The sequence below is a fragment of the Colias croceus genome, chromosome 8 (genome assembly GCF_905220415.1).
Source record: "Colias croceus chromosome 8, ilColCroc2.1".
In the NCBI taxonomy this organism is placed as follows: domain Eukaryota; kingdom Metazoa; phylum Arthropoda; class Insecta; order Lepidoptera; family Pieridae; genus Colias; species Colias croceus.
Window position 1 is genome coordinate 6,543,824 of NC_059544.1, and position 14,646 is coordinate 6,558,469.

The 14,646-nt window shown below is 34.5% G+C and overlaps 1 protein-coding gene across 1 annotated transcript; it reads left to right on the forward strand.

The window, feature by feature from the left end:
• The first annotated feature begins 582 nt into the window (after nucleotides 1-582).
• On the forward strand, nucleotides 583-14,457 carry LOC123693797 (signal-induced proliferation-associated 1-like protein 1). The gene is made up of 15 exons (XM_045639015.1): nucleotides 583-1,606; nucleotides 3,323-3,556; nucleotides 3,688-3,973; nucleotides 4,059-4,659; nucleotides 4,799-4,934; nucleotides 5,188-5,306; nucleotides 5,996-6,128; nucleotides 6,505-6,672; nucleotides 7,072-7,241; nucleotides 7,752-7,881; nucleotides 8,233-8,351; nucleotides 8,592-8,771; nucleotides 8,969-9,064; nucleotides 9,607-9,762; nucleotides 11,300-14,457. Exons 1-15 carry the CDS (start codon nucleotides 961-963, stop codon nucleotides 11,408-11,410), a joined length of 3,285 nt encoding a protein of 1,094 aa, XP_045494971.1. The 5' UTR covers nucleotides 583-960; the 3' UTR covers nucleotides 11,411-14,457.
• The last annotated feature ends 189 nt before the right edge of the window (nucleotides 14,458-14,646 follow it).

Genomic DNA, 14,646 nt, shown 5'->3' on the forward strand with positions numbered 1-14,646 from the left:
CTCATGTTTCCTAGAAATCCAGTCTCGAACCCAAATTGATCTTTTTTTTTTCGACAGTAAATTGTTAATTTAGCTGCTACACGTGCGCATCTTGACGACATTTTTTCACAAAATAAAATAGAAAAATTGTGACAGTAATTCCTATCCCGTCACTTGTCAAGATCTGTATGTAAACACCTCCGCGATAAGTTGCGATAGCATGATCCGCGAGCTTCTCGCATGACATTGCAGCAATAAATTGCAGGATATGTAAACGATATTGCAAGTACCTCATGCAAGACTTCTGCGAGAATTGTCCGACAGTCTGTCTGACAGCAATTTGCAAGCCTACTTGCAAGTGGAAACCCGGCCTTAGACTTGCAAGTTGCTGTCAGACAGACTGTCGGACATTTCTTGCGGAAGTTTTCTTGCAGATGGAAACGCGGCCTTACAGTCCGTTTTACTTTGACTTTCATGAAATATTGTTATATTCTGTGGTAGCCATGTGCTAGCAATATTATTTACCTGTTATGTATGTCATGTGTTATTAATCTGTGGTATTTCCTGTATTTGGCATTTGCAGTTTGCAGTCATACAGTCATTGTCAATTTTCTTGTGCATTTTTCTTTAAATCTGCACTAACTGCATTATGTATTTTATAAGTTTCCATAAAAATGTACTTATTTTGTGTACGGAAAAGGTTATAAAGTGATTTGAATTGTAGTCCCAAAAGCATTTTTACCCTTTAATGGACAATTCACAATAATAACGTAAACTTTACTTGATCTGTGTGTTGTGCTACTTTACAAATAACTGTAAAAACGGCCAGAGTTATTCGTCGAAGCTAAATATATTTGTAAATAAACATCTATTTATAAATTCATTTTGGGTTATAAATGAAAATAAAATTTATTTTCATCGATGAGATAAGACAATAGGTGAAAATATAATATTACGGATTGCTACTATCAAAAGAATGCAATGTACGCTCCGGATCATCAAAGAAGGAAAGAAGTTAAGGATGTTATGTATCGCAGTAATTCTAGCCTTGACTTGATATACGCTGAACATCCATCAGGAAATGGTCTTCGACGTGAATACGGGAGCCACGGTTCCATTGATGTGATCGGCGGTGCAAACGAACGGTTGCCCACTATGGTGCACAACTACAGTGGTGTATCCAGTGGAGAGAAGCCGTCGAGTCTAACTCGCGTCACGGACCGTTTCTCAGAGATCTTAACTAGTGATCATGCTGATGGCCCAACGCCGCGCGCGAGTGTAAGTCCTAAGCCTCGACTTAAACTTAACAAACTATGGGGCGGAAATGCACCCCTTATATCTCGCCATTCCAATGACGATAGCTCTATTTCCAATATTGCTGAGGTTAACAAAAGAAAACAATTTGCACATTATGACTGCCAATCTCTTATGGCAAATTTGAGTTATGCAGCGGAAATACGCGGCGCTTTGTTGAGTCGACGGAGAAATACAACAACTGGAGCATCAGCGGCATCCCTCTTGGCCACCCGTGGTTTGCCTCCTGGTGAAGACACTGTACCAGACACTGGAGATGGCCGTTCCAATGAGTTACTTGAAAGCTGTCCATTCTTCAGGAATGAACTAGGAGGTAAGTTTTATACTTAATATTTGCATTAAAAATTAATTTAAATTTAGATTAGCTCGTCTAAACATTTTCCATTCAGCATTGCTACAACACAATAATTAAAAGTAGTTAAATTTATTAATGGTTGTCATTACTTTCATTTTTAAATTATTACTTTGCATGACAGTTTTTATTGCATACATAATTGTTGGAGAGCTAGTCATGCATAGAAAATGTTAATCTACGCTTATCAAGTCATTCATATCTGTAATATAATATTAAGTCTATTTTAGAAATTATAATCAGCAGGAAATTGTTATTGAAGATATTTTGTATAAGACAGTTTTTATCAGTTTATAAAGACAAACAACATTAGAGATTAAAAAATGTTCTAAGGAAATAGTATTTTTTTATACAGGTTTCTTTTCTTGTATTAGTTTTGAAATTATCTTCATCCAACTTAAGATAAAATCAATATTGGATATAACCATTTTCTCATACAAAATATTATGTTGACATAAAAAATTATCATAGTGTATTCCAATTTAAAATTACCACATAAAATATCACCGCTGTTACATGCCTTGTATAAAGTAAAAGATTTTGTTTTAATTTATTAATTTAATAATAAAACATTTAAAAGTATATATTACATTAAACTAATAACTATTATATGAAATTAAGTCGTGATTGTTTATTGCATATTAATAATAAGCCAATTTACACAATATTATTCATCATACATTAAATCTTTCTTCGTCATTTAGTAGTCTAATAAAACAATATCAAAATCTATCTATCTTAGATAGTTCTTACATACATTACAGATTATATTGATTTCAAAATCTTATCAGTTTGGCTTTCAATACTTGGTTGTATCACCCAAGATAAGGGCTGGTAATTAAAATATTGAAAACAGATAAATTTGTGATGTAGACATTAATATAAATATGAATCTAAATAAAGTATCGAAATCCTAGTACAATAAATATAAAGTAAAAAATGAATATGCACATCCATTTGAAGTAACAGTAATATCAAAGTTGGACATCATCATATTGCATCACACCTAGACCTACAGTAGAACGCCGATTATCCGTATTAATTGGGACCAGATTCAATTCCGGTAATCAAAAATTCGGATAATAAGACATAAGAAAAATGAACTAACTATCACATGTTGAATAAACTTCGTAAAGTTTAACAAAGTTCTACAATAACTACTAAATACTCTTACTGAGGTCAATATTAGTAAGAAAAAAACCATGTCAGTTGAAATATATCTGGATGCCGACATGTTAAAACAAATCAAAATAACAATTATTTAGTTTTAAATTTTTTATATTGAGCTTAGGAACAATTTCGGATACTTAGTGATTTGCTTAACCCATTGAGCCCCAAGCGGCCTGATCGGTCCCAGACACAATAGATTTTCTATTGTGTCTGTGGTTCCGGGGCCTGAGTTATTAATAGGCATTCGGATAATAATTGGCATTCTACTGTATTCGCATCATGGGATTACAAATGAAAAGATCCTCTATACAACTTGATACTAAGAAAATTTTAATTGAATTCTGTCTGTATAGCAATTAGTTAATATGTTTTAAAGCCTTCCCCTAAATTTTTAAAGCTTTCATCACTCCTCTTTGTATGAAGTGTTTATAATCAAGAAGTTCATTCTATCAGTGTGAAATAAAACCTGTTTTATTTGAATTTTAAATAACTAAATTAAACTTATAGGGGAAGAAGAGAGGTGTGTATCATTATGCCATCGCACTGCTCGGGGCGGAATTCCCGGTCAATATGGTGGATGGCATCGACCTCGAGCCGCATACGGATTTTCAGTGCTAGAGTTTCCTCCAGGCCACACGCATTGGCGACACGGTTGTCCATTTGCAAAGTCCGTATCCCCTCTACCCGTCGAAAGTCAAGATCTTGGTGCACTGTACTATAGGAACTATTTCTACACTCAACGTAAGTATTTTAATTCGTATTTGTTTATATACTACAACTGATAATTGTTGTACAACAGTATATTTTTACTTTTTCAATAATTTAAAAATAATGAACACAATTATACATTTTAAATCATTCAATAATTTTAGCTCATCAGAACTGGTTTGGTATGGATGAAAATCTTGGTCCTATTGCTATTTCTATCAAAAAGGAAAGAGTTGAATTACGTCGGGGAGGAGGCGATGCGTCCGCACCTGCATCCCAGCTTGCTTGGCAATATAGACTCATTATTAGAACATCTGAGTTATTAACCTTGCGAGGATCTGTCTTGGAAGATGCTTTACCTATTCTGAAACCCAGTAATAACAGTGCCACTTATAATACGAAAGAAGTTTTAGATTATGTCGCCCCTGAAATGCAGCTTAATTGTTTGAGGTATTCAATTTAAAATTACATTTGTTATACATATTGACTTTATCTAATAATCAAAATACAATACCTAAATAATATTTCCTTTCAGACTCGGTGTTACAAATACCGCTACAGAAGAACAATTGTTACGATTAGATGAACAACGTGTTACCAGACATTATAAAGTTGGTGTTATGTACTGCAAAAGTGGTCAATCCACAGAGGAAGAAATGTATAACAATCAAGAAGCTGGTCCGGCTTTTGTAGAATTTCTTCAAATGCTTGGACAAACTGTGAGATTAAAGGATTTCGACAAGTATAAAGCTGGTTTGGATAATCGCACCGACTCTACCGGGCTGTATTCTGTTTATACGACGTATCAAGGGTGCGAAATAATGTTTCATGTGTCGACAATGCTTCCATATACACCAAATAACCGGCAGCAGTTATTGAGGAAGCGGCACATAGGCAACGATATAGTTACTATTGTCTTCCAAGAGCCGGGCGCGGCACCGTTCACACCGCGCAATATACGATCTCAATTCCAACACGTTTTTGTTGTTGTTAGAGTAATTGATCCATGTTCTGAGAACACGCATTATAGTATAGCCGTGAGTCGGGCTAAAGAAGTGCCTTTGTTTGGACCGCCGATTAAAGATGGCGCTGTTTACCCGAAGGGTGAAGCGTTTACTGATTTGTTACTTAGTAAGGTGAGATATTTTATGTAACTATAACCTAAACATTAAGAAATAAATATGAATAGGCAAATTTAATTTGAATTTGATATTATTTATCACAACCCTTTTTTATTATTGTTTGTCATTAAATAAAACTTTTCAACATTTTCAGATAATAAATGGTGAAAATGCAGCAATACAGTCACCTAAGTTTAGTACAATGGCAACACGGACGCGACAAGAGTACCTGAAAGATTTAGCTAAGAATTACGTCACTGCCACAACGGTGGAAACGGGTCAAAAATTTTGTAAGTCAAATCCTATCCTACTTCCTACTGAATATTACAAATGCGAAAGTTTGTGAGGATGTGTGTGTGCTTGTTACTCTTTCATGAAAATTCTACTGAACCGATTACAATGAAATTTAGCACACATATAGAGTGTAACTTGGATTTACACATAGGATTGGTTTTATCCCGGAAATCCCAAGGGAACGGGAACTATGCGGGTTTTCCTTTTTTCGTTATTAATTATAATTAATGTTTCAAACTTGTTTTTCAGCAATATTTTCATCACTATTAATGAAGAGTAGCAATAATTCAAGCAGTAACAATGCATTAATCCAAAAACTAGAAGACTGTACCAATGATGTACTGGTTGGTGGTGCTCTATGTTTTCATGTAAGTCATTCTTTATTTATAAATACATAGATGTAATTTGTAAGTGGTATTGAGGCTGAGTCTATACTGTACAAACAATTTATAATTATTAATATGGTTACCGTACATATCCTACTAATATGTATTATAAATGCGAAAGTTTGTGAGGATGTGTGTTTGTTACTCTTTCCCGCAAATACTACTGAACCGATTACAATGAAATATAGCACACGTATGGATGGTAACTTGGAAGCCGCGGGCGGCATTCTAGTCTATAATATAAAAATGAATCGCAAAATGTGTTGGTAAGCGCATAACTCGAGAACAACTGAACCGATTTCGTTAATTCTTTTTTTATTACATTTCTTGAAGTACGAGGATGGTTCTTATGGAGAGAAAACGTAAAAATGTACCACGGGCGAAGCCGGGGCGGACCGCTAGTAATTTATAATTATTAATACGGGTACTGGACAAACAAATTACATATAATGATTTGTACAGCTGAAGTCGTACGAATAATTTTATTTTATCAATTAAAGTGCAAATTAAAAAAAAATTATGCGTTTCTATTTGTTTTAAATTTAAACCAAAAAATTATATTTAAGGAGTTAAGATTTAAGATTGTCATGTAATTTTATTTGTGTTTTTTTTTTTTTATTATTTTGGTATGTGAATAGTCGATTTAAAATTCGAACCATTTAACTTTTTAGGTACAAGTACAAGATGAAGGATCGGGTGGCACGTTGCTTGAATGCATAATGGGCGTGTCGGCTGATACGATAGTCTTTGTCGAAGAACATTCGAGACAGATTGTTTTAGCAGTGCCAACTAATACTTTGCTGGGTAAGTTTTGTAATTAAATATAATATTATTATTAATATTATTGATACAATTTGTCTATTATTGCTATAAAACATGATAAACATTATATTCCAAATATCAAAACAATTATATAACTTTTCTCTTTATAATTATTATAAATTGGTTTAAAATATTACATACATACTAAAAATACAACTGGGTTTTTTTATATACTGGTATTGTTGATTACAGGGCAAAGACACTTTCGTGATTTTTACGCATAGGTACATTTAATTACATAATATATACATACACGTCATATTCAATGATTATAAATTATATTAAATAGATATTAAAACTGTAGTAAAAAATGTAAATGACTAAAATATATAATAATTTAATTAATTTTATATTACAGGTTGGATAGTGACGGGCGAATGGACGCGTATATACTACCACCGCGGGGAAAGCGTGCGCGTACGCAACGGCACGGATGTGTTGTTGCGGCGACTCGCCAGTGTAGCGCCCGCGCACGCACACGCGCTCTCTGAGATCACGCTTGAGAGGGGTGCGTCGTCGCAACTTGGTGAGTGAATACAATTTTACTAAAATAATTTTTGAAGTGCAATTTCTGTAGGCGCAATTGAAATTTCAAGGTTGTGTCATAGGAATACCGTCACGTCATGAAGTAAGGTGACGATTGTTACATCCTTGAATCTTTCCAAAGAAGTTTCACTTCTAACACGCGTGCTTGGCACACACGTTCTTTTTATTAATGACGCACCTACGCGTTCGTAGTCGCGGGAACAAAACTAGTTTTCAAAGTCTCGTATCGCTCATTTGAAAACTACCGGATGAATGAGTCGGCAGAATTTGGCTTCGGTCAATATTTAAGTGTTTTTGAATCTAGTTGTTTATTGTGCGTAAATGATTGTTTAGTTATAAAAAAATTGAATATAATGTCACTCAAACATTTTCCTCTCAGGTTTCCACGTGCAACCGGATGGGTTAGTAACAGCGGTAGAAGGCGGTGGGCCAGCGGCGCGTGCTGGGGTGAGGCGTGGGGCTCGTCTGCTCGAAGTGTGCCGCGCTGCTGTCGTCGCCCTACCGCACGATCACCTGGTGGACCTGCTGAAGACGTCCGATCCTGTTACCGTGAGTATAGACAGAGAATACTGCTACACGTCAGGTTGCCACGTGCAATTTGACGGTCTTTTCACAGTGGTGGAAGGCAGCTTCGTTCTGCCGCATGATCTAATGATGACACGCTGAAGATGACAGACAGACATTTCCCACATTTACACGTTAGATTGCCACCTGTAACCAGACTTGAATGAAGACGCGTAATATCTTATTGAACTGCACATTAATAGTATATGAATTTATTATACGTATCGTGCGCGTTTATAAACAAATTATTTTTGAAATAAATAGATTAAAATGACACGTGATTGTTCAACTGATATTAAAAAAGACGTGTGGCACTCGGGGACTGCCGCGGTAAAGCTGTTGCATAGCATGCCTTCAAGCCACACCTCCGTGCCCGTTGGAGTGGGGAGCGTGAGGTTTTTTCGTTACGGAATTTCTCGATTCGATAGAAGCTATGCAATAGCTTAAAAAAAGAAATATAATCAAATATATTATATAGAAATTGTGCTCTTCCAGGTGACGCTAACGTTCGCAACGAGCGGTCGGTGCGAGTGCCAGACGTACGCGGGCGAGGCGTGGGCGCAGCAGCCGGGCCGCCGCCGGGCTGCCTCCCCGCCACGCTCCGATACATCGGGTTATGGCACTGGTAAGCTTTATACTACTTATTTATAATGCTTCTATTTGAATTGAATTGGTGTGAATTCTTTTAAAAACCTGTGAGAATGTAGCACAGGAATTTTATGATCTGAGTCGTGGTTCAATTCTTAGAGCTAATTCCAATAGAGTAATAGTTGATTGTCTAATTGAAATCTCAATAAGTAATATTTTATTCTGAATAGATGAGCGTGTAATTTTTTTTTTTTTTTTTTTTTTTTAATTACTTAACATGAATATTTATAAAATACTGAAACCAATAAGAATCGATACTTACTGTTGGATTAATAATATCAGTAAAATTATATTATTCATAAGTTTAAATAAAAAATCGTTCCTACAGGTGGTTCAGGTCGCAGTGCAGCGTCGCCCGGCGGCGAGGCGGTGCGTCGTCGCTCGCAAGACGACTCGCCGAGACATTCGCGTCGTCCACGGGCGTCTGCTAACACGTCATCACTTACCGTACGTACATACAGCTTTTATAGTTTCATTATTAGTATTTTTAATAACTTCAATACATAGTTACATACTGATAATGTCACATTTAGAAAGTAAGTTGATATTTTTTGACCTAAATTTAAAAAAAAATATTTTAAACTGAGAGATACGTTAACCATAACACTTCGAGAAGCAAAAGGAAGGAAGTAATGTAAAAACAGATCTTACTATATTATAATAAATATTATTTTACTATTTCTTCAGGAAGAACTAATGCGTCTGATGGACGCCGAGTTGGGCGAGTCGAAATCGAACAGTGCGAGTGCGTCCGCGGCACAAAGTCGTACGAGTAGTGCTGCGGGGGGGAATCCCCTACCCTTGCCCGATGCGTCTGCGCTTGATTGGGCAGCTCTAGTACACACCGCCACTAGAGCCATGTTACAGGTATAGTGCTATAGATAGGTGTATAATGTCGTACGAGTAGTGCTGCGGGGGGGGGAATCCCCTACCATTCAATTGTAGGCTGCATACGTCTGTTTTTAAAATTGTTTGTGAAGTTAAATTATGAACGCACATAATGCCTATAAAAACCTATTTCATTAAAATCAATATAATATCAATGTTATACATCTATTCTTCAGATTTGTGAAGAGCATCAATACCCATCCTTGGACAGCTCAGAATCACCTCTAGAGCCACTGCCGAACGATTCAACGCGGGAGTGGAACGAAAGACCTGTAAGTAATCATTATTTATTTTTATCAAATATTACTATTTATAGAAAGCATAATAATGGTTGTGTTGACAATGTAAGAAGACATAACAGATCTAACGGTCTAATAAATAAATGTTAATTCCTTAAAAAACAACAGGAGTAACAACGTTTATGATTGTCTCTAAAAAAATGAAGAATATCATCGCTTGACTTGTTTATTCATTGAAACAAACACTACTATCGCCTCTTCAACTAGACAAGTATGGGCGCCGATATATTGGCCCCGATTTACTTTATCCTTACTCCGCGACAGACCGTCACGCGTTTACAACACACAGACGAAAAAGTTTGAGACAATATAATAAAAAAACTTTAGCGATGTTAAGGGACATCCGGATGGAACGAAGTGTTAAGTTAGAGAGAGACAGACAGAGAACCACGCGTACGCCGCACGACTTACAACTCTAGCAAAAAATGTCGTGACAACTTATCGTAAGAATTTTTTCCGTTTCACAACGCGCGATAAGGAACTTCGTTGCAATATTTCCCTTTAATGATTTTCAGTCGAACGAGCGTGTAACACCCTTGGCAGCTACCAGCAGTACAACCAAACCAACGGTCGAAGCGAGTACATGTGGTTGCGGGCTCGCAGAACGAGTGGCAGCGCTTGAAGCGGACGCTGTGTGCGCGCAACGACATCACCACCAGCTGGAGGAGGAGGTAGCTCTATGTAGAGATGTTTGATCTCGGCTCTAGATATTGCTCTACATTTGTATAGTGAAAGTTACTAGGTTTCGCTCTACATTTGTATAGCGAAAGTTACGTGCGCTATGTAGAGATGTGAACGCAACTCTAGGTTTCGCTCTACATTTGTATAGTGAAAGTTACGTGCGCTTTGTAGAGATGTGAACGCAACTCTAGGTTTCGCTCTACATTTGTATAGCGAAAGTTACGTGCGCTATGTAGAGATGTGAACGCAACTCTAGGTTTCGCTCTACATTTGTATAGCGAAAGTTACGTGCGCTATGTAGAGATGTGAACGCAACTCTAGGTTTCGCTCTACATTTGTATAGTGAAAGTTACGTGCGCTTTGTAGAGATGTGAACGCAACTCTAGTATTTGTTCTACATTTGTATAGCGAAAGTTACGTGCGCTATGTAGAGCTGATGTGAACGCAACTCTAGTATTTGCTCTACATTTGTATAGCAAAAGTTACGTGCGCTTTGTAGAGCTGTGAACGCAACTCTAGTATTTGTTCTACATTTGTATAGCGAAAGTTACGTGCGCTATGTAGAGCTGATGTGAACGCAACTCTAGTATTTGCTCTACATTTGTATAGCGAAAGTTACGTGCGCTTTGTAGAGATGTGAACGCAACTCTAGTATTTGTTCTACATTTGTATAGCGAAAGTTACGTGCGCTATGTAGAGCTGATGTGAACGCAACTCTAGTATTTGCTCTACATTTGTATAGCGAAAGTTACGTGCGCTTTGTAGAGATGTGAACGCAACTCTAGTATTTGTTCTACATTTGTATAGCGAAAGTTACGTGCGCTATGTAGAGCTGATGTGAACGCAACTCTAGTATTTGCTCTACATTTGTATAGCGAAAGTTACGTGCGCTTTGTAGAGATGTGAACGCAACTCTAGTATTTGTTCTACATTTGTATAGCGAAAGTTACGTGCGCTATGTAGAGCTGATGTGAACGCAACTCTAGTATTTGCTCTACATTTGTATAGCGAAAGTTACGTGCGCTTTGTAGAGATGTGAACGCAACTCTAGTATTTGTTCTACATTTGTATAGCGAAAGTTACGTGCGCTTTGTAGAGATGTGAACGCAACTCTAGTATTTGTTCTACATTTGTATAGCGAAAGTTACGTGCGCTATGTAGAGCTGATGTGAACGCAACTCTAGTATTTGTTCTACATTTGTATAGCGAAAATAACGATCTGTTATGCAAACTTCGCTTTACATCGGCTTTGCTCTACATTTCTATAAAGGATAATATTATGTACGAGTTTTAATCTGTTATTCAAACTCTGCTCTACATTGATTTTGCTCTACATTTGTATTGAGAAAATGTACGATCTTCAATCCGGATCCTTCTGCATTGCATTTGTAAAGCTCAATTATTTATATAATATTGTGCGTGCGTGTAGTAAACTACTGTTCTACCAAGCTTAACTTACACAATCTTCCCTGGACCCAAAAATCGTAGTGTTAATTAATTTCGTATAATATTGTTGTACGTTTTCAGGTCAAACGTCTCCGACGTCACAACGCTCGCTTGCGCGAAGAATCGGCGCGTGCAGTATGGCAACTGCGGCACTTTACACAATGGCTTAAACGAACAGTCGATAAACAATAATAGCCTTAACAACATATACACATAACGGGTAATTATTACCAGTAGAATAAAATTAAGAAAATACTCCGTTTTGCCAGTTACATATACGTCATACAATTTTAACAGCTATTTACATAGTTTTCGCAGTTTATTGCACACTTTTGTTTACATTTTTATGTAGATGTTTTGATAAATTATGACAATGTGCCCGATTCTGATACTACTAAGTTGTGATATACATGTATCTGTGATGTTATGCTTATTATGTATTGCTTATTTGCTTGTGATTGACAACAATAAGGAAATCACGCTATGTGTGATAAATGTAATTTAATTTGTATTTAATATATATTATGCCTTTAATGTGCCCTTTTTACAGCTTTTCTGGATTTATCTATTTAAGTAGATAGTTTTCAAATGATTCGTATAATACAACGAAAGTTTTGTCAATTATTTGTTGTCAGAATCGGGGCCATTATCCTTATCAATTGAACAGGTTATGTCAGCTTATATTGTATGTATTAATAAGAATATTTCATTGGCAACGATACATGGAAGCACAACGTTCCGTCCATACTTTGAATTATTATTTTAGGATATATGGAAAGACGACTTGGTTTTCTCCATAAATATGTCAATTTGTATTTTAGCGTTCCACAATTGTTCGTCACATGAATTATTATTTCGTCTAAATTGATTACTATAATTATTCGTAATATACAATAAGTTCCTATGAATAACAATTTTCAATTCGGCAGGTTCTATTATCATATTATAATTATAATTTAAAATATTACAATGCATTGCTAATCTATTAGAACTATACTTACATTTAACAATAATTAAGATCAATCTATAGTGCAATTTAAATTAGCATTTACTCTATAATGTAGTCATTTGGCAGCACCAATATACACATATTACATAATACATCAAATGGTTAATACAAAACACATGTAAGCATATGAAGTTAAAAATAATGTTCCATAAATTAAACTTAATATTTAACGTTCAATCACTGCAGATTCGTGTAATTCACAGACTTACTATAATAGTATAATTATTATAATTTAATTGCTTTTTGCACCTAATTGTTATCCAACGTTGCCTTCATAAAAGTAAGTTGATTTAATCTGTAAAGCGAAAATGAGTGATACATGGTATTTCCAAAGAATAATTTCTTATGAAAAGACGAATAACGGATATTCGCGCTGTATCTTATGAATTTTGTGCCTTTCTTCGGCTTCTGGCGAAGCGATTGTGTTGGCGTACTTTAAGTAACATTTTATGATAGTATTGTAGGTATAAAGTTTGTTATTGCCTAATTATTGTAAACATTATATTATTCTAATGATTATAGTTGCTGTTTTTGTTTCATTACGTATTCATGATGTTAAATAAATGAAGTTAATTAGCGCGTGTTATAACTGTGGTTATATACATTATTATTATTAGATATAAGATAGTATAACGTGTTACGACTTTAATGTCATGTTCTATAGAAACGATTTATTTGGCGAAGTTCGACAATTTATTATGCACTCTCTAATACACAACTAATAAAATATAATATAAACAGACTGACGCACACAATTATTCACTTTCCTATTTTAAGTTTACTTTATTTAAGTTTAATGTCGAAAGATAACGTACAGGAAACATCAATAAGTACACGAGGGCCTTTGTCATTTTATTACAAAAATATTAAAAAGTCCCAATTATTTATTTAATTCACGTAGATGAGTAATCAAATTATTTGCGACTTATTCAAGTTATAATTCCGATCCACGATTTATTTTTAATGAGCGTACATGCAAACTTATACTTTATAATTATTTTTTTTTTTCAATCAGCATTTTTATTGATTATTAATTTGTATATAAAGGAATCTCAAGCTTAGATTTTATAGAAAAACGAGAGCTTTATTAGTTTAAGCCACATGAACAATGAATTCTTAAGTAGTGAATATGTTATTATATTTATTTTTAATTATTTTAATCAATCCGCCGTATTACGTATTTATTTTTGTCGAATTATCGAACGAATTGCTGTATTTAACAGTGTTAGTTAAGTTGTAGTAAGTTTTCGTTTATGAGACATTTTGTCTACAATATTTTTATAAAGTTTGTTCGCTAATTGTTAAACATTATTACCAAATAGACCTGTTTATGTTTTGAAATAATAGAAAATCTTAATTAATTTCGTACTTTAACAAATTGATTACCATTATACTTAGATTCAAAAATTGGCCATAACGTATTTCTTTTCTGTATTTAAAAAATTAACATTTATTGTTTTTGTTTTCTTAAACGTGTGTCATTTACAGATTTTAAATAAATAAATGTTTAAAAATACATTATAACTGTAAAGAGACATCTCGAAACTGATTCCAAGAGTTGTGTATAAACCCTTCGTTTAGAGGAAATAATTTTAATAATCAGTTAATACTGAACATAATGAAGTTATAAAGGCAATATAATATGTTTTTTTTTTCCAAATTAAAAACAAACCAGAAAAAAAAGAAACACCGGGTCATTGATCATTGACATTTATATTAAATTCATTTCAATTTTGTAATGTTAGGACCGTCAGCAAAGCTAACTAGTTGTAAGCAGTATTTCAATAAAAGCACTTAATATGCTATGTTAAGTAGATACTTAGATTTTGAATAATGAGACATCGTGTTAAATGTAGGCTTGTGTTTGCGAAATTAGTTATAAATTGACAAACAACGAAACTTTATATTCAGTGTCGCCTATACTTATAGAAATTGTGAAACTTAACATTGTTATCGTAAATTGTAACTATTTGTATTTTGATTGTATATCCCACCTGTCACAAAGCTGACCACATTAACAAATTGTAAAATATGATTTATGTACGCATATTGTCGTATTATTAATTGATTAATTACCAAAGTGTAGTTTACCGCCATAATTTTTGAGGATTTTCTTTATATTTATCACACTCTCGGCAGTTTTCATTTTAATGTTACTGCAAGGTATCCTTAGATAAGTATTTTGTACATTTATTTTAGGACATTCCAGTTTAATAAAGTATATACCAAAGAATCGTATCATTTTTAATCCTTCTATTTATTCCTTTAGACACATATTTTAAAATTGTATTTTAATTATTTCTGCTTAGTTTCACCGTTTGTCTCTGAAATTCGACAACATTATAATTTACAGATGTAATAAAATATCCTTACCTTGAAATTGAGTGTCAGAAAATTCAATATAGTATACTTGTTATAA

Coding starts and splice junctions, on each gene's coding strand:
- LOC123693797 (XM_045639015.1), top strand. CDS start 961: ATGTACGCTCCGGATCATCAAAGAAGGAAAGAAGTTAAGGATGTTATG. Junction 1,607..3,322: donor CTTCAGGAATGAACTAGGAG/GTAAGTTTTATA, acceptor TTAAACTTATAG/GGGAAGAAGAGAGGTGTGTA. Junction 8,352..8,591: donor CTAACACGTCATCACTTACC/GTACGTACATAC, acceptor CTATTTCTTCAG/GAAGAACTAATGCGTCTGAT.